We start from the raw sequence: 20,031 nt of genomic DNA on the forward strand, positions 1-20,031 counted from the left end.
GTCGGAAAATCGTTTTTTCATGTATAGAAAAATTTGAATATTCGAAAAGTTGTAATTTGCTTCAACTAAAGAACCCTTATTATATATTCTATTTAAATTTCATTTTTTTATAACCAGTAAAATAATATACATATAATAAAATATAATAATTTTTTAAATAAATTATGCAAAATAAATTAAAAAAATAATATATATAAATAAATATCAAAACCTGTCAATTATATCTAACTTTTAAATTAGTTCGTTAAATATTTAAAATTTATAAAAAAGAAAATGAAAATATATTCAATATAATCTAAAATGATTTCAAACTATTTATAGAATGGCGCCATCTTGTGTAAATCTTATTTTCTATCTAAATTAAATACACCAAATTGCAACACTGTTGTATAAAATACAACCCTAACCTCTAGTCCGCCATTTCTTCACTACGATGAAGAAAAAAAGTGTGCTCGTCGTTCACGCGTTTCTTTACTCGTTTATTCGTGCTTCATAGAAAAACTAAATTTTCACAGATTATAACTATAGTTTTAACAAAAATTCATTGTTTAACGCAGAGTTTTAATAGTTATAATGAAAATTTAAAGGTGATCAGTGTAAAAATAAAAAAATTCACAACGAAATAGCCAAGTAAAAAACTATTCACTACGTTCAGAAGGCAAGAAAAAAGTTGAAATCTAAGTCGTCGAATAAAAAGAAAAAAAATTGCGAAAGCGAAATAGTGATGAGAAAAGAAATTCGTTTGTAATTGGCGGCTGCATGTGTTAAAGTGAGATAGATTTATATATAATCGTGCATATGCGTGTGTTGAGAACCCAGAGTTCAAACGACAAAGAAGTAGTAGATGAAAAAATCAAAAGTTGTGTGTTCGAAGCACCCGCGATTCTCGAGGCTAACGAGTTGATATTTGGCATTTTTTATAATTACTAAAAACTGTAATTCTTTTTAAAAACACTACTAAATAATTCAGTGCTTAATACTTTAAGTATAACGCCATCAAATACTTTTAAAAGTGAGAACCAAAAAAATTTAAGAAGCAGAAGACGCCAAGCTCTAGGGGGTGCGTGCATGCATGCGTCAATAACAACCTCGTTGCGGTGTATGGGAATTAAAAGAGGTGCTTGTGTTTAAATTTCAACACAAGCGTTAGTTTGCAACATTTTACAAATACTATATTTATCACTAGCAGTGTAAAATGTCGGAGTATGCAAATGATGAAAGTAGTAGTCCTCCACGACATGGAAGTGGCGATGCAAATCTACATAACATTAGTATGGAAGATGCTGCTAACAACGTAAGTAGGCAATCAAAACTTTACTACTTATACCTAAATACATTTTTTAGAATTTTAAACTGTTAGTACTTGGTCTAATCATTCCTTATATAAATATGCACATACATATTTTGCTATTGTATATCTATCTGTCTACATACAACAATATGCATTTATATAAAGGCCAGCAACAAGGTTGTAGTCAGGTTGTTGTTTTTGTAGGGATGCCATATACTACATTAATTTTGTTTACATACAAATTACATGCAACATACTCTATAGTTTTTTAAAAATTTCTTTATATTACGTGTATTATGTTCTATGTAAACCTATCTTTATGAATGGTGCCTGCATATAGTCTTGTCAATTTTATGAAAAAGAATTACATTTTTTGCATTCAGTGCAAATTATAATGTTTTCCCACTATGTACATATGGTTGAAATCTCGGTCTGGATCATGGAGCATACTACTCTCCTAAAACTGTAAAAGCCAACCCTTTTAGACTTTATAGATATAGGCTTTAATCTTCTTTTAATAAATTCTTCAGAAGTGGCCTTTTCTAATGTCTTTTTTTCATCAAATAAAACATTAACCGCTGCACGATTCTAGTACGGAAGTTCGTAAAATAAATTTGGACATTTGCTAGACATGCGAATGAAAAATCTAATATAAAAATAAAGTAATCCTCTTGTTGATTGGAGAATTGCTTATATGGAACTTCGAATCATTTAACAAGATTCAAGGCCAAAAACGAAATGAAGACAAATGTTTCATTATTAATAAAAAAACATAAATTTTCACTAGTTTATTACCTGTTCACTGCAAATAAAACTAATTATCATATATAAATTTATTATATATCGTCAAAAATTACATTTACAGTCAATTATTGGAAAAGTAAAGTCGAGAGTTTCGAGCATATTACCCAATCGTTTCTCCAAATGGTTTTCACCGTCTGCAAAGCTACAAAATGATTCATTAAATGGTAGTATTTGTGGTTCAAATACAAATACTTTGCAAACACGCCGTAGGCGTCGCATTGAAATCGAAGAAGAAGATAATTACGAGGATGAGGAGGATGTACAACGTCCTAGAGAATATGAAGAAAATAATCATCGTTTATACGTTAAGCAGTCGCATAATCGTGATCGTGAAATTGAAGTCGATGATGAGAATGATGACGATGATGATAGCCAAAATAGTGATGATGAATATAATAGCAACAATTCAAATAAACAAACAAGGCGAGATTTAAATGTTGAAAGGCAACCGCCAGCAAAAAGATCTCGTCTAAATATTGATGTAAGTGTCTCATAATAGTTATTTAAACAAATTCAATTTAAGCAATAATTTATGTTACAGGTTCGTGATAGTCCATTAATCACACGGCATCAACCACTTTTATCATCTACACCAGCTGTGGGTAGCTCTTATTTGCGTAATTCTGGAAGCACAACTTCAGCTTCAAGGTCGTCTTATCAACGCTATACAAATTTGAATCTTTATGGGAACCAAAGCAAGAAGGAACCAGCTTTCAACTTTGGCCAACAAAAGGACTCAAAACCATTAAATACCGATATCATTGATTTGATATCAAATCCTTCTTATGAACATGATGATAAACTAGCAGAAGCTTCTAATACATACGGTGGTAGTCGTTCTGGAATAAGGTAATGTTTTTCTTTTGAAAACACTATAAACTATTCACTTTATAAACTATTTTATTCAACTATTCTTTTTCTTTACTTTAGTTCCCGTAAAAGTTTAAATATCCCATCTTCTGCCTCGACTTTAACTAGTGTAGAACGTGTTTATGCAACTGTGGCTCATCTTAAACGTCAGCCTTTGTCAACAGCTAAAGCAGATTTATCGGCCACTCATACAGTGGGTATACCACCTAGGCGTACTTCTACTACTATACACGAAGTAGAAGATCAAGAGTCAGAAGATCAAGATAAAGTCCAAAGTAGTGATGGTACCGAGAAACGTGAGGAGCTATTGGAATCCAATGCTAATACTTGCAATGGGGGTTCTAATAACTTTACCGTCAATAAAAGACAAAAACTAATAAATGGTACGGGTTTGAAGGCTGCAACATTGCCCGAATCAAATGAAGCTATTTTAATTGATTCCGCTTCAGAAAGCGGCGAAAGTGCAATGGATGTAATGAAGACGAATTCATCTAATAAACAACAACGGAAGACTGGTCTTTTTAACATGTCAGCTGCTGGAGCTACAAATACTCGTAACAGTAGTCGTACTTCTTCATTTGGAAATGGTTTAAATTTCTATTCTCACCTTGAGGGACGAAAATCCTTATTCAGCGGCCCCAATCATGGCATTTCAAATCCATTAAATAACTCTACATTATCATTAACATCACTTAATCGCCGTCAATTCAACGCCTCAATATATGGCAGTACATCTGCTTTGAGTGATAGTCGTTTGTTAAATACGTTTTCTCCATTTTACAAGGGAAAAACTACATACGGGGGAGCAGCAGCTTATAACAAATATACAGCTGGTGCAGGCGCCAGTTCAGTGCGTATAACACCTACATTAATAAGGCCAACATCAAGTCTCTCCACATTATCATCGAATACTTCAATAGGTAACAATGTTAACACTCAAATTGGGGACAATTCAACAATATCGTCGACTGCCAAACGTATATTGGATTTGATTAATGATTTTGCCACACCCTTAAGTGAAGCTAAAAAGATGGCAAGTAGTCTGAAAAGTAATCCAAACCTACAGATACCACCACAAGCCAAAGGTCGCTTAAATGAAAGTGATTTAAATGCTTCGAGAGCTATGCGCTTGTCGCAAGTACGAACACCTTATACTAGACCGGCTGTAATACTACAGCCCTCAGGAAATGCTAGCGGAAGAGGTACAGCGGGCGGTCTTATGCCACCCATTAAGGAACTCCAAGTACCAACAATGTCTCAATTGTTGCAAATGAAGAAAATTCAAAATACTACCGAAAAAGCGAGAAAAATTGCTCAAAACTCTGTAGTAAACAGTGGAACGTCCGAGTACACTTTACCTGAACTGGCAACCACAAAGACAAATACCAACAACGACCAGGACCAACAAAAGCATACCAACAAAATAAGAAACAAAGTGACAAATTCAATGAGACCATCAGCAGCAACAAAGGATTTGCAAGATGAAGAGCCACCCCCACCTGTAAATTTACCTAATATAGCATTTCCACTTATGCAATCTGTGCCCAAAATTGATATACAATTGAATAAACCATCTGTTACTAGCAACAACAACCTTGAGTGTAAAACTTCAAATGCAGCAAGAACTGAATCATCTAAAATAAACTCATTTGTATTTAATAATACACCTACAAAAACCGCAACACAAACATCTGCTTCAATAGACAGCAAAAAAATACCACCTGTTCCAACTCAATCACTGAACACAATCTCTTCAACGCATAAAACTACCACGAACACTTTTAAATTTTCTGAACCTTTACAAATTGTTGGCGTCTCAACACCAACTCAGAGTGTAACTAAAAATGACATTGATAAATATAAATTTAGTCCCCCACTAGATGTCGTCGTAACACCAACATCCACATCCGTAAAACAACACAATCCCCAACCAAAACAGCCTCAACTTAAAGAGGGATCTTGTTTAGATGCTCTTAGTAAACCTTTCACCTTGCCACCGACAACACCTAAAACAAATATGCCAGATCAAACTTCTTCAATAAACGGATCTCTAAATGCATCTTCTGGCTTTGGTAATCAATTTAAAAAATCGTCTAATGAATGGGAATGTGACGCTTGTATGATTTGCAACAAGTCAGATGCTAATAAATGTGTGGCTTGCGAAACTCCACGCACGCAAAAGTCCTCAACAAATCAGCAACCAACAAATACACCATTGTCTTTTACTGCATCAATTACATCCACATTTGGCCAACAATTTAAGAAATCCTCAAATGAATGGGAATGTGATGCATGTATGATACGCAATAAGCAGGACGCCACAAAGTGTGTGGCCTGTGAAACACCACGTAAAGGAGCAGCACAGCAGTCCACCACAGCATTACCAGCAATTAAAAATTCATTTGGTGATGCTTTTAAACCAAAATCTGGCACATGGGAATGCGAAACATGTATGATTTCTAATAAAAATGAGGCGAATGAATGCATAGCTTGTCAAACTAAAAAGCCAGGAGCTACGGGAACAACCTCTACCACTACAGCAGCTCCAGCAACACAATTTAAATTTGGTTTTAGCTCTGCCACTGGCACCGGTATTGCAAATGCTAACTCAAATGCGGATGTTGGTTTCAAAACATTGGCAGCTCAGCAAAAAGCTTCTAAATGGGAGTGTGATGCTTGTATGACTCGCAATGATGCTAATCGCACAAAATGTGCTTGTTGTGAGCAACCTAAGCCAGGAGCAACAAGCGAACCAACCAATTCGTCATCAACTAAATTTCAGTTTGGAGCTACTGCAGCATCCAAATTTAGTTTTGGTTTTGGTACTGGAGCCAATGTACCTAAAGAAGACGACTTAAGAAAAGGTTTGGCTAGTAAAACAGAAGATAGTGTAAAAACAACATCTGTGCCGGCTCAAGGAGGATTCCAATTCGGAATTAAACCAATATCTAGCACCACGAGTGAAAGTAAAAATGATGAAACAGATGCCAACACAAAAATTACAGGCTTTAAATTTGGTGCTGGCCCAGCATCTACGACTGTTGTTACAAAGGTAAGCGAAACATCAGCTGTTTCGTCCGCTCCAACCGGTTTTGTATTTGGCTCGAAGCCATTAACAACAACAACAACAGCAACAACTAAGTCAACACCAGCATTGTCTTCCGATACCGCTGCTAGCACACCAAGTGTAAAATTCACTTTGCCTCCTACCACCACCAACACAACTGTAAGTAATAATGACAAGCCAACGGGCGTGGCAGCACCAACGTTTGGTTTCGGCGCCAGTACAGCCTCTTCAACAACTGGGGGTTTTTCATTTGGCACCAAAATAGAGACCGTAAAGCCAACTGCTACCGTAAGCGAGGAAAAGAAATCTTTAGAGAGTTTTGCTTTTAAAGCTCCAACAACAATATCGGCCACACCTCCAAAAAGCTCAGGTTTTGTTTTTGGTTCGTCAACAATTAATAGTAGTTTAACAGTTGCAGCAACTACTGTCAGTAGTTCCATAACCACTACGACATCAACATCAGCAACAACAACCACATCTTCAACTATAACAGCTGCTGTAAAGCCAATGTTTACTTTTGGCTCGTCTTCAGCAACTACACCAGCTGCAAATACGCAAGCTACAACAGGTTTTGGTGGCTTCAATTTTGGAAGCAATTCAGCAAGCAATGCAGCAGCGACAACCACGACAGCGAATACGTTATTTGCAGCTGTTACTTCCACGTCAACCATATCTACAACTGCGAACTTAACATCAACAACATCCTTGTCAACATCGTCAACGACAACTACTACACCTGCCTCAACAAATATATTTGGTTCATTTGGTGGAGGAGGGGGTACATCTAATGCCTCTGCAACTCCAATATTTGGTTCCTATATCAATCCTCCTGCCAATAATAACTTAACTACTGTAAGTTCCTCAACCAATAACTCAACCTCGGCAAATACTCCACAATTCGGAACTTTTGGATCTAAAACCACATCTAATGTATTTGGGTCGTTTGGCGGAGCAGGTGGTAACAATAGTACATTGGTAAAGCCAAAAGAAACAAAACCAACACTACCAGTATTTGGTAATGTTGCGCCAACCAGCACATCTCAATCATCACAGTCAAATTCAGGTGGTTTTGTGTTCGGTTCTAATGCGATGAACAATTCTGCAGCAGCAACAACCGCATCAGCAGGTTCAGTTACAAGTACTAGCACAACATGGCCTAAAAACAGTTTTGTATTTGGTTCAGCCGCAAACAATACACCTTCAACAAACTCTGCTGTTGCACCCAACACAAACGAAAATAAAGAAGTTGCTAAACCTTCTGTATTCGGTTCATTTGGTTCATCTAGCACTAGTACCACTAATCAGCAGCAAACATCGTCTATTTTTGGGGTCCCCGCAACAGCTTCAAATGCAGCAGCATCGGGACCAACAAACTCAAGTACAAATCTATTTGGCTCTAATTCAGCACCAGCTGCGACCAGTATATTTGGAGCTAATTCAAGTGGTAATGCCGCAACACCAACCCCAGCATTTGGTTCATCGCCATTCGGCGGTGCTGCTTCTTCAACAAGCGCAACACCAACCTTTGGAAGTACAGCAGCTTCGGGTCCCACTACATTTGGAGGTTTTGGGGCAGCAACTAACAATACTACAACAAATACCACTGAAGTTAAAAAACCAGAGGCTGCTTTTAATTTTGGTGCAGCACCAGCAACACAAAGTACTAGTGTAAGCAAATTTTTTGTATCGGATTATCTAAATTTGTTAATATGTGATATCTAATCTATTTATATATTTTATTTTAATAATTTTAGGGTGGTTTTAATTTTGGTTCATCAGCGTCTACAACAAAGCCAGCATTCAATTTTGGCGGTACAACAACTACACAACAGCCTACGTTTAATTTTACCGGAACAGCGGAGGTATGTTAAATCCTTTTCTTTTAAATGCTAACTTTGTAATATTAACGAATTAGTAAACTATTCTATACATTCTATATATAATATAAAAACATATTTATACTTAGTAGTTATGAAGTAGTAATATTTAAAAAAAATTGATTTTCTTTTCTTCTCTTTTTTCTTGTTTCATTTTAAACTTGTTTCTTTCTTTATTTTTTACTACTTGTATAATAACGTTGTTGCGTATAAATCTTTGAAATAATTGTAATCGTATCATCTATCTATCGTCCAATGTATCGTTCTTACGTCCACTGTTAAACTTTGATTATTAACATAAAACAACAAATGTTATTTGGGATTTTCTATAAAAAATATCACAGTCTCAAAATTCAACGAAACCTTTTCAATTTGGCGCAACTCCATCAGCACCAGTTTTCAATTTTAATCGTGGTGCTTTAGAGGTAAAGTAAACAATACACTCACAAAAAAAAAAACACACACACACACTAAACGTGAAAAAACATAATTTTTCATTTTCAATTATTTTAAATTTCGTTATTGTTTAAATGCATTTTAATTTTGAAATAATCTAATATAAAAAATACGATGTTTAAGTTTAATAACTGCAATCAGCATGTAAAAATTGTGCATTCTGTATTTTGTTTATTATTTACATATGTATCTCTAATACACACATTTCATTTTTACTAACCACCTTTAACACCTCACCTTTTTATAGGAAGAATTCTTTAATCCAGTTTTTAAGGTAAATAGCAAATGCTTATTTTTATTAACGGAGATTTTCTTTATTAGAGATTTTTTTACGTTTAGTTTTTCATTTGAAAAACCTAGTCCTTCAGGGCCTTATATGGCAAATTATGGAATCTATGACAAATATACTAGTCTAATAGAAATTATAAAAGTTTGGTAAATTAAAAGAACAAAATTCATGAAACTGTTTACCATCAATACAATTTCCTTGAATATATTATTTATGTCAAACTAAACATGCAAACGTAGCATATCTTGTAAAAATGCTAAAGTTTGCAGAATTTCATAAACTAAAGAACGATCACTAACGTACATACACTGAAAATAATCCATGCCTAATATACACGAAAAATGTTGTACATTGTACGAAATGCTTCGTGGTTTCGCACCACGAAATTATTTCGTAATATATACGAAATTGTACGAAATATTTTAGTATAATGCAAAATATTCTTGAAAAAATGTATTTACATAAATTGAAAAAAGGAAATTTTGAATAAATATGGTAAAATTTACGAAATATTAATTTATTCAAACATTTTTGTTCATTATAAAATAAATTTTCTAATTTTAGTTCAAAATTATTCTCCACACGAATTTTAATTTTTTTTATGAAAATAATTCGAGAATAATATTATACTTTTTCTTAAATTTTATAAAAATGTTATAGTTTTATTTAATCATAATATAATTAATATCATTATGTTTAATTTCGCTAGAATTTAAGAAAAAAATATTACGAAAGGTTTTCGTATTTTCATAAAAATAGAAAAGGGTTGTATTAAATAATATTTCGTATTATACACGAAATTTTTGTAAATATTAGGAAAATAGACGTTATGAATTTTTTTTCGTAAAGTTGAGCATGGATTATTTTCAGTGTACAAATGAAATTAATTTGCTTCTAAAAATATTCCACAATTTAAATTACTCTTTGTAAGTGTCGACTTCTAGCATTAACTAATGTATTCATTACTAAAAATAAATAATAAATAGTTCATTCTGTGAAGAAAACTTGTTAATTTTGAACAACTATTTTTTTGTAAACTAAAAATCTTAAAAAAGTTGCTAAAAATAGCGAAATATAAACAAATTTTCATAAATAATTATTAGTAAGGTTTTTTAAAAATATATTCTGGAAGGAACAATTTATTTTTATAAAATAATTCAGTTTTTTTTTCTCATGAAAAATTGTTGAATATAGGCTGACAATATAAATCCTTAAGAAGCCAATTAAACAAAGACCTTTACGTATAAATGTAGGCTAGGTTATTGAAATAAATTAATAAATAATTAACTGAGTTTTCATAAAACAATATAGTATTTGGGTTAAAGAATCTACTCCCTCCGTGTGAATTATTTTTCATTAATACATTTTGTAACACAAATGCTCCAAATTAAAAAAAAATAATTAAATTAAAAAACAAAATTTTTGAAATTTTTTTTACAGGGCACGCCGAATGCACCTTTCCAATTTAATGCAGGTGCCGCGCCTGTAACAAGTAATATATTCGCGTAAGTACAAATTATTAATGAAAACAAAAAATAATTAGCTTTAGCAAACAATAAAAGGAAGGATGCATACTTTCGGCTAGATCATAAAACTAATAAATTGTAAATTATATATAATAATTTAATTTAAATAAGATAATGCAAAAAATTTGCATGATTTCAAAAAATCATTAACGAAATCTTATTTATAATTCATGTGTATGATAATAATAATAATAATATTTTTTTGTTTTTGTTTGTTTTGTGATCTGTGTTTGCTAATGTATACATATATTATTTCACATCCTTTCCTTTGAAATATTACAAACAGTTAATGAAAAAAAATTTAAAATTAATTCCTTTTTCTTAAATAGGCCAGCGCCAACGCCAGGAGCCCAAACCGCACAGCAAGCAAAACGGAAAATACGTGCACCGATAAGACGAGTAACACAACGGTAGAGAACATTATAAAAGCTAACGCTAACAGCAGCGTGGACCGATCACAACAAAATAAACATGAACAGACAGGACTATGCTTAAGACAGAACATAATTAGCAGCCGTATTAATAAGAAAGAGCTAAAACTTCAATGCCAACAACAAAAACAACAACTAGACGACATAATCTTCAGCAAGACATTATTTAATAAAGAAACAGACGACGCCTCAAGACGTGAAAGCAGCTGCAGCGGCTTAAATACTGCAGATGTTGCCAGCAACAGACAACTATTGCAAACAAATAGATTTTCAAAAGATGTTAGCCGCAAAACGCCAGAAGATCCCATGAATAGTTTAAAACAAAAGAATAAAATTCTTTTAAACAAATACAAACTCATTCGAAAACCATCATCAATTGCAACGGCATCAGCATCCGCTGCGGCAAAGGGAAAAGAAGGCACTACAAAAGAGTTAATAGTCCATAGTGGTGGTAATGGTGGTGGTGGTGGACTACAGCAAACAAAAACTAAACGTGTAGTTAAAATGAGAACTACTGTGTCTCCGATAAAATTAAATTATTATCGAAAAATTAATAACGCTTCAATTAATGAAACTCACAAAGGAGCAGTAAAAGCAGAAGAAAAAATTAAGCACATTTTCAAAAATAAGTTACTGACCTCGTCAGTAACAGGTACTACTTCTCCAACACAATCAAATTGTTCGTCTGTTTTATTTAAAAGTCCTCGACGTAAAGTCCATATGATTGTAAGTGATAACACTTCGAAACCAAAAAAATTCCAGGAAACTAAAAGCCGTTATTCTTTGGTGATTAACAAACCTAATACGTCTGTATATACAAATCCTAAAAATTCTTCTAAAACAACAGCTACTTTTCCTAAAACTACTACCACTGAAGAACCTTCATCATGAACATAATCTACGCAACATGTTGCTGGCAACAAAGTCGTACTATACACAACATCTACAACTTAATGACAACTTTAAAACGCTACAGAGTTTATATACATAAAATGTGACAACCAACAACAAGAAAAATTTAATACAAAATATGCAGAAAAAATTTTAAATAAAATAATTAAAAACCCTAGTAATACAAAACAGAAATAAAATAATTTTTAAGGTCTTATCTACAATATCAAACTCAACTAGAACAGCATCTCTTAAACAAAAAACTTTAAAAGAGAGGAGAGGGGAAGAGAGAAAAAAGGTTCAAGTAGAAATGCAACTACACAACAACATGATCCTTTAAAAATTTCCCGATCATTGAAAAAAACGGGAATATTCTAAAGAATTTTATCATGTGCCTCGGACATTTTTTCTTTTTTTATTCTTAACCAAAGCTTGTACTAAATGTCAAGTTGTTATTGTATTTTTATTGTTTTTTTTAGTTGATGCTTCATTTGTGTGTTAGTTTTGTAGCTAAATATTTTTGGCCATAAAACTAAATTTATTTTTATTATATATTCACACAACAAAAAATACAGAAAGAAGAATTAATATAAAATATAATTCAATTGTTTCTATTTAATTTGTTTATTATAAAATTAAAAAAACGTTATTTTTTCTATTTTATTATTTGATTGTTTATGATTATATGGTAATTTATAATTTGCTTTATTCCGATTCCTTTCTCTCCTCTCCCAACGACTCCTTTTGCATTTCGTACCAGCTTATTGGCCAAGAGATTATAAAATCCCTAAAATCATTTGTTTTCACTTTAAGTAAATACATATATTTTGTTATAAAAATCATATTTTTATTAAAAATCAAATTAAACAAAAAACTATATATATTTTTTAACAACTTTCTTATTAAAAATATGAATAAAATAAACATTTTAATTTGTTAACAACTATGTACTACACACTATTATTGTTTGCCAACATAAATTCATTTTATTTTGTTGTTCATTTAACTAATTTAAAACAAAAACAATTATTTTTCAAAACAACATTAAAAATGCTTTAGTGTCTGTCACCACACAAACAAGGCTCTGCTTATAGTTATACCTGTGAGGCATTTGTTGGTGATCAACTTTTTATTAAAGAAAATACGTTTTTTTATTTAGGATAAACATTAGCATTTTGTTTTTCCTTTATTATTAAAACGCCTTCTTATACATTATTTTCTTAAATTATTAGTTTAGTTAAAAAATTATTAATATATTATTTTTTAATATTAATTTTGTTCTAATTTCTTTATTTTTTTTGTGTATAATCTGAAATATAAGAGATTTTTAATTTTTTTTATTACTGTCTTGATATATAGAAACAAAAATACATACATATTTATGGCATACATGAAAAAATTATATAAAAAAACTGAAAAAAATTACAATTAAATTTATGTAAATAAGTAAATATATTGCAAAAAAAAAAAAAAAAATATTGATAATCCTAAATAAAAGTTGTTTTTCAATGAAGCAAAAACACGGAGTTTTAACCAAGTGAGTAATATTGTTTTAATATTTAAGGATAACTACAAAATTATTTCTTTTGCAAAAAGTTATATATTGGTAGTATATTAAAAATAGATTGAAGATTACATTTGGATATTAATAAGGCACATATTGGATAGTTTAAGTAGAACTTTAAGTCTGATTAGGCCAGTCCCAATTATTTAATTGGTCATCAGGCGGTGCATTTGTAATGACTGTCATTTGTTGAAAACTGCTAATGGATGATGATTCAGTTTCTTGCGTCTTAAGGGTGGTAGGACTAAAAAAAAATTAGATAAAATTTGTTCAATTTAATTCCGTGATTTTGTTGAAATTCTATTTTTGTACAAAATCGTTTTTTTTTAAATTAATTTAAAATTTAACAATGATAATAATATACATACCCAGGAAAAATAGAACTTGTTCTAAAAACTACTAGTTCTAGAACGAGTAAAAACAGAACCACTTCAGATTTTTAAACAACAGCCTTGGAACTAGTAGTGTCGCCATTACTTCTGGAACCCGTTCTTTAGAATATTGTTGTGGTTCTTAAATACTTCTAAATAGCTTTTAAGGAACTAGTTCTTTGAAACTAGTTATACATTGCTACTACACTAGTTCAATGGAACGCATACTACTTCCGAAACAACTTCTTGGAATCAATTGGAAAAAAATGTCAAAAAATTAAAAACGCGTTCAAATGTATATTTTTGCATTCCACTGAACTACAAGATATAAAAGAGCCCACTAATTCAATGGTACCGAGAGAAGCGAAAGTTGCTTATAACGTATGTATATCCTTACAGAAAATATTTTAAAAGATTAGAGGTGCGGAAGAATTATAATGAATTGTATATGTAAGTTTTGTAAATAACATTGGTACAATAGTAAAAATTCCTCAACAGTTTCTAAAAATTGCTCCTTATCTTGATAATTTGAAACAAAAACGCTAAAAAAGAAATATTTGTTTATACGTTCTCTACAGCTTTCCTAGAACTAGTTCCGAGGTTGATAAATTCAAACAAAAATCATTGATTAAAGAACTAGTTCCAGAAGCGTTCCAAAGACTCCATAACACTTCCTCAGAACCAGTTCCGAAGATGACAATTTCGAACAAAAATCATTGGTCTCAACGCCAAACTAGAACAAGTTCAGACTAAAATCATGTGTTCTAGAACTAGTTGTAGAACTAATACAATTTTTCCTGGGTACATATGTTTATTATCCAATCAGTTTAGATTTGTATATTTTATCTCTATATCATGGCAAACTATTTATAAACATTTACAGTTCTGAATGAAAATGGTTTGGTAATAAAATCATAATTCTATAGCCTATGAACTTACTTTAAATGCGAGGAACAAGTTGGTTCTTCTATGACGACAAAATCATCTTTTAGTAAATTTTTATTATCATTCCCCTCCGTTTGCTGTTTAACTTCATTACTGACCACATCCTTTGTACTTTTCTTTTTAGATTTTTTATCTCCCGAATTATGATTGTCACCATAATGTTGTTGATTCATATGTTTATTTAGATTGGATTGTCGTGTAAAACGACTTGAACACATTTGACAAGCGAATGGCTTATCCCCACTATGACTTAACAGATGTGTATTTAGGTCAGTTTGTCGGGCGTATTTTTTATCACAATACGGACAGGGTATAGTTTTATCCATATGATTGAGTTTCATGTGTGTTGCCATTGATGAGTGTTGTATGAAACGTTTGCCGCATATATCACAACCGTACGGCCGTTCCCCGGTATGACGACGCATATGACTTTTTAGTGTTGTTGGTCGTAGGAAACGATCACCACAGAACTTACACTCATACGGACGTTCTCCTGTATGGGCGCGCATATGATGTTTAAGGGCATATATCGTTGAATAAGCTTTAGCTATTTGAAAAGACAATAATAAGATATAAGTTAGTAAGAGAAGTTTGATGACAATTTTGGAAAAGAATGGAACTAAAGAATAAACAGTAGAGCTATAATATTCACTATTTTCAAATGTGATTTCTATTTTTTTTTTCAAATATTAGCAGCTACATATGTAAAAATATTTTAAAATAGAAAAAATCTCTTCAATTGCTTCTGAAATTTTGTAACAGCACTCACTTGTAGTGAATTTCAGTTAAAATTCTATAAAAAGAATTTTTTTAATTGAAAATTTTTATAATAAATTCACACATTTTTTCAATATTTTTAAATAGTTTGGAAATACTGATTTTTCAAATTTAATTTAGTTAGTTAGTTTGAAAGGAGAATCCGAAGAAATACACCTAGGCCTCTATCGGGCCTGTTGTGCGCTTAATTTAAGTTTGTTTATTTAATTTATAAAGACCATTTGAAATTAAATTAAATAATTTTGACTTACGGCACATTGTACATAAATAGTCCTTTTCGCCGGTATGCATTACCATATGATATCTGAAATGATTTTTTAAGGGAATTATTTCGACTTTCCTTTGAATAACAACTTCGAAATTAGAACTACTTCAACAGACACATATGCAAATTGTAATAATAACTTACAACTTCCACAAATCTATTTAAATAATAAAATTATTGTTTACCTTAATTTAGAAGCAGATATCATTTGTTTACCACAAACTTCACAAGGAAACATTTTCTTTGGTTTTGGCAATTTCGTCTTAGCACTCTGTTCATTGGTATTTTCTTCATCATCATCTGAAATATCAGTATTCTTTAAGATTTTCTTCTTATTTTTTATATATTTGCCAACTATTAATGAAGATTTAGTAATCGTTTTTCCCTTAGGTAAATGTACATCCATATGAGCTTCAAGACCAATATTGGTGAAATAAGCCTTGTTGCAGATTTTACATTTTAAACGACCTACAAAACAAAAATCGTCTTTTAGCAAAATAATTAAACGCAAGTTTCATATAAACGAACCTGTGGGAAAAATTTGTGATTCTACTGACTTGAAAAAATCGCCTTCAACTTTATCATTACTACTGCTGCTGTCACTATGATAAGGGGAGTTAAGAGTGCTGTTATTGTGCTGGTGGTGGGGATCTTCAACAGTATTATCAACGTTATCTTGAGATAAAAGAAACACACAATAAAAGTTTAACATTAAAAATAGAAATAAAGATATAAAAATAAAAAATTTACCTAATAAAGTACGATAATATTCATCTTTATTCTTATCTTCAATAATTTCAGATTTATTGTCCTAAAAAAAGCTAAAATATTAAAATTCCTTAATAATTTTGGAAAATTTCATTGTTTTTTTACATTATCAAAAGTATCTTCATTGTCTGTAGCATTTTCTAAAGGATCTTTAATCGTAACATCATCATCATGACAATAAACTTTATTATCTCGTTTTAAAATGTTTAATTTCTTATCACTTGACAAGACCCGTTGTAAAAATTCATAAGTTTGTTGTAAATCTTGAGCACACTCTTTGCAGATCCTTTGGGGAAATCCATCATTTAGTTTTACTTGAAGATGTGTGCAAAAATTAAAAATATCCACAAAATTGCGATCATCTGATGAGAAATAACATTGTTTATTCATTTCAAAATAAGATTCCTCCAATGATTCTCTTAGACATGCCCTACAACTTGTGGATGTAAAAGACGACATCGTAAAAAGTAAGAACTATTAAAATTAAATAAACGGCTTTTTATCCGTGCGTTTTATGTGTTTTAAAGTATTTGCAAACTGAAAGATACTTTTTCAACTAAATACTATTAACGTAAGGTGGAGCTATTCCAACAGCTGATAAGTGTTATTATTTGATTAGTACACAAGGCTGTCAACGTTCGTTCTTGTTGCATTTTTATTTTTAAAAATGTCCGTTAAAAAACTTTATTATATTTAAAAATCTACAAGCAATTTAATAACTTATTATAAAAAATAAAAATATCAAACATTTTAAATTACAAAAATTTTATTTTTTAAACGTTTTTAAACTTATTAGAGATAATTAATATATTGATAAAAATGAAATTTTGTGCTAGATATATTTTTTGAAAAATTAATGTTTTTTTTTAATAATTGTTTAAAAATCATTATATATTTCTCAAAAACCATATTTTTAATAACAATGCGTTCTATCGACAAAAGCAGTGTACACTAAACAGGTATATGCAATCGAACAGCTGATAATTTTTTTGTTTTCTTATTTGCATACCTTCTCTGTCAAAATATGTTTTTGTTTATTTGAAACAAAATAAAATTTTAATAATAAAAAAATTTAAAATGTTTAGTTTGTAAAAAAATAATATTGTTTGCACAAAAAATACATTTCAACCATCTTCCGCATTGCGCCCTTTCTGAGGTCCGCTGTCTTTAGCCAAAATTCATCCGTTTAGAATAGAACTTTAATTGCACAAATCAGGGCATTCCAGATATCAACTATCCCCCGTATTGCGCACGTTGAGAAGGCTGTTGTCTTTAGCCACACTTTGGTAGCCACAACACAACTTTATTGGCACAAATCAGGCCAATTCAGATATCAACAATCTTTAGTATTGCACCCGTTTTCGCCCACTTTCGTTTGCCAAACTTTTGTAGCTAAGTGTACCCTGGACAAAAGTAGTTGAGCTCTACAAAATATAGCACATTCATTTATCAACACTGTTTTATGTTTCATTTAGTTTCGTTTCATTCCCTCTTATCAACATTACAAACTTTGTTGACAATATTTTTTAACAAACGTCAATTCTCCATTTTTCTTTTTCACTAGTTATTGTGTGTAATTTTAATATTTTTGATTAACAATCGTGTTTTATTAAAAAATACATAGAAAGATTAGCAAAATAACAAGTAATTACAACTTTTCGCAATATGTCTTTGTCTAGTCTGTTACCTACACCCACAAATGCGGTGTGGGATCGTGAAGATGAAAGACGCGTGGCTGCTAAAGGTGCACCAAAAATAGGTGCCTTAGTATCAGCTAAAATAGCTGCACCTCCTTATGGCCAACGCAAGGATTGGGTACCACGAACAGAAGCCGATTTCGGCGATGGTGGTGCGTTTCCTGAAATACATGTAGCTCAATATCCTTTGGGTATGGGAGCTCCGGCAAATTTGGGTAAAAAATCCAATGCTTTGGCCGTACGTTTGGATGAAAAGGGAAAAATAAAATATGATGCCATAGCACGTCAAGGACATGGTAAAGATAAAATTGTTTATTCATCCATTTCCCAATTATTGCCTGCAGAGGTTTTATCAGAGGATGCAGAGGAACTGCAAAGGCCAGATGCCGAGACAATAGCTGATACTACTGAAGAGACAAGAAGAGCATTGGAAAAGTTGACTAGTCAAAAAATAGCAGCTGCTATGCCTGTCAGACATGCCGAAAAGGGTGCTCCAGCACAGTATATTCGCTACACGCCTTCACAACAAGGTGATGCTTTTAATTCGGGTGCCAAACAGCGTATTATACGTATGGTGGAAGCGCAAGTAGATCCCATGGAACCACCTAAATTTCGTATTAATAAGAAAATACCTAGAGGACCACCTTCACCTCCAGCACCGGTGTTACATTCGCCTTCGCGTAAAGTAACCGTCAAAGAACAAAAAGAGTGGAAAATTCCTCCTTGTATATCGAATTGGAAAAATGCTAAAGGTTATACAATTCCTCTAGATAAACGATTAGCAGCCGATGGTAGAGGTTTGCAGCAAGTTCATATTAATGAAAAATTCGCAAAAATGTCTGAAGCTTTATATATAGCCGATCGTAAGGCTCGAGAAGCCGTTGAAGCTAGGGCTCAATTAGAGAAAAAATTGGCACAGAAAGAAAAGGAAAAGAAGGAGGACATGTTGCGAATGATGGCCCAGAGAGCTCGAGAAGAACGTGCTGGTATACGTAATCCCACGGAGGAGGCACCCGGTACTAGTGCTGAGGCCAGAGAACGTAATGAATTACGGGCAGAACGACATCGTGAGAGACAGCGCGATCGCAACTTGGCAAGGGCAGCCCCTGACAAGCGTTCCAAATTACAAAAAGAGCGCGAGCGTGATATTTCAGAACAAATTGCCCTCGGCATGCCTGCAAAGTCAGCGGGCACCGGTGAGGCCCTTTTCGATCAACGTCTTTTCAATACCACTAAAGGTATGGATTCCGGTTATGGCGATGATGAAGCTTACAATGTATATGACAAGCCATGGCGTGATGCCAACTCCTTGGGCAATCATTTGTATAGACCAAGCAAACAAGCTGACAACGACGCCTATGGAGCCGACTTAGATCGTATTGTAAATACTCAACGGTTTGTACCCGACAAAGAATTTTCGGGTACATCGAGAGCTGGTGGCAGTGGTGCACCTTCACGTAGTGGTCCCGTTCAATTTGAAAAAGAAGAGGATCCCTTCGGTCTCGATCAGTTCTTGAACATGGCTAAGAAAGCTCCTAAAAGAGGTGAAGATAAAAGTGATCGTTCTGGTGGTAGTTCGGATAAAAAACGAAGAAAAGATTAGGACCGTTTCCAATATACATACACACAAACAAACTACTATTTGACTTATAGTTCTTTTTATCTATTAGTTAAGAATATTTTCAACATTTCCTTTAAATACTAAGGGATTTTGTTAAATAACAAAACTTTGGTTACAAAATGCATTGTAATTATTTTTAGGTTTATAAAGAATGACGACAGATAATTTTGTCCTACTAAAAAGTGAAGTGTGTTTTTATTTTGTATTTATATATGTACATTATATTGGAGAAAACTTGTATCGATTATAAAAACCGATTCCTTATTGAATTTTTATTCCAACGGTAAATGCGTTTTGAAAACTTGTAAAAAATGAACGAATATCTCTTGAACTAAGTATTAATACCAAGGTTGGCAACCGTTTCGAAACGGTGATGAGGTATCGGTATCGGTATTTTTACTTATTTCTGTATTGATATTTTAGCGTTATCGGTAGTTTGGCTTATTTCGGTATCGGTATTTTAGCGATAACAGTAGTTGTGCTGAAAAGGTATTTTAGCGGTAACGATAGCTTAGCGATAA

The 20,031-nt window shown here is 32.3% G+C and overlaps 3 protein-coding genes across 6 annotated transcripts; 2 read left to right on the forward strand and 1 right to left on the reverse strand.

Moving 5' to 3' along the window:
- The first annotated feature begins 415 nt into the window (after positions 1–415).
- LOC111678207 (nuclear pore complex protein Nup153) lies at positions 416–12,376 on the forward strand. 4 transcript variants are annotated; one of them, XM_023439476.2, is made up of 8 exons: positions 416–1,294; positions 2,157–2,576; positions 2,637–2,944; positions 3,026–7,700; positions 7,787–7,894; positions 8,254–8,334; positions 10,095–10,159; positions 10,510–10,684. In XM_023439476.2, exons 1-8 carry the CDS (start codon positions 1,196–1,198, stop codon positions 10,592–10,594), a joined length of 5,841 nt encoding a protein of 1,946 aa, XP_023295244.2. In that variant the 5' UTR covers positions 416–1,195; the 3' UTR covers positions 10,595–10,684. The 4 variants fall into 4 exon arrangements, with proteins under 4 accessions (XP_023295244.2, XP_023295245.2, XP_046803567.1 ...); XM_023439477.2 differs by lacking the exon at positions 8,254–8,334; XM_046947611.1 differs by lacking the exon at positions 10,095–10,159 and having other exon boundaries at positions 417–1,294; positions 10,510–12,376.
- A 513-nt stretch (positions 12,377–12,889) lies between these two features.
- On the reverse strand, positions 12,890–16,789 carry LOC111678212 (zinc finger protein 560-like). The gene is made up of 7 exons (XM_023439483.2): positions 16,298–16,789; positions 16,175–16,235; positions 15,953–16,099; positions 15,610–15,892; positions 15,411–15,463; positions 14,377–14,929; positions 12,890–13,310 (listed from the first exon to the last, which is right to left on the reverse strand). Exons 1-7 carry the CDS (start codon positions 16,649–16,651, stop codon positions 13,184–13,186), a joined length of 1,578 nt encoding a protein of 525 aa, XP_023295251.2. The 5' UTR covers positions 16,652–16,789; the 3' UTR covers positions 12,890–13,183.
- A 933-nt stretch (positions 16,790–17,722) lies between these two features.
- Positions 17,723–19,692, forward strand: LOC111678183 (puff-specific protein Bx42). Its single transcript, XM_023439449.2, has one exon. It carries the CDS (start codon positions 17,858–17,860, stop codon positions 19,490–19,492), a length of 1,635 nt encoding a protein of 544 aa, XP_023295217.1. The 5' UTR covers positions 17,723–17,857; the 3' UTR covers positions 19,493–19,692.
- The last annotated feature ends 339 nt before the right edge of the window (positions 19,693–20,031 follow it).

This window comes from Lucilia cuprina, chromosome 3, assembly GCF_022045245.1.
Source record: "Lucilia cuprina isolate Lc7/37 chromosome 3, ASM2204524v1, whole genome shotgun sequence".
Lineage (NCBI taxonomy): Eukaryota > Metazoa > Arthropoda > Insecta > Diptera > Calliphoridae > Lucilia > Lucilia cuprina.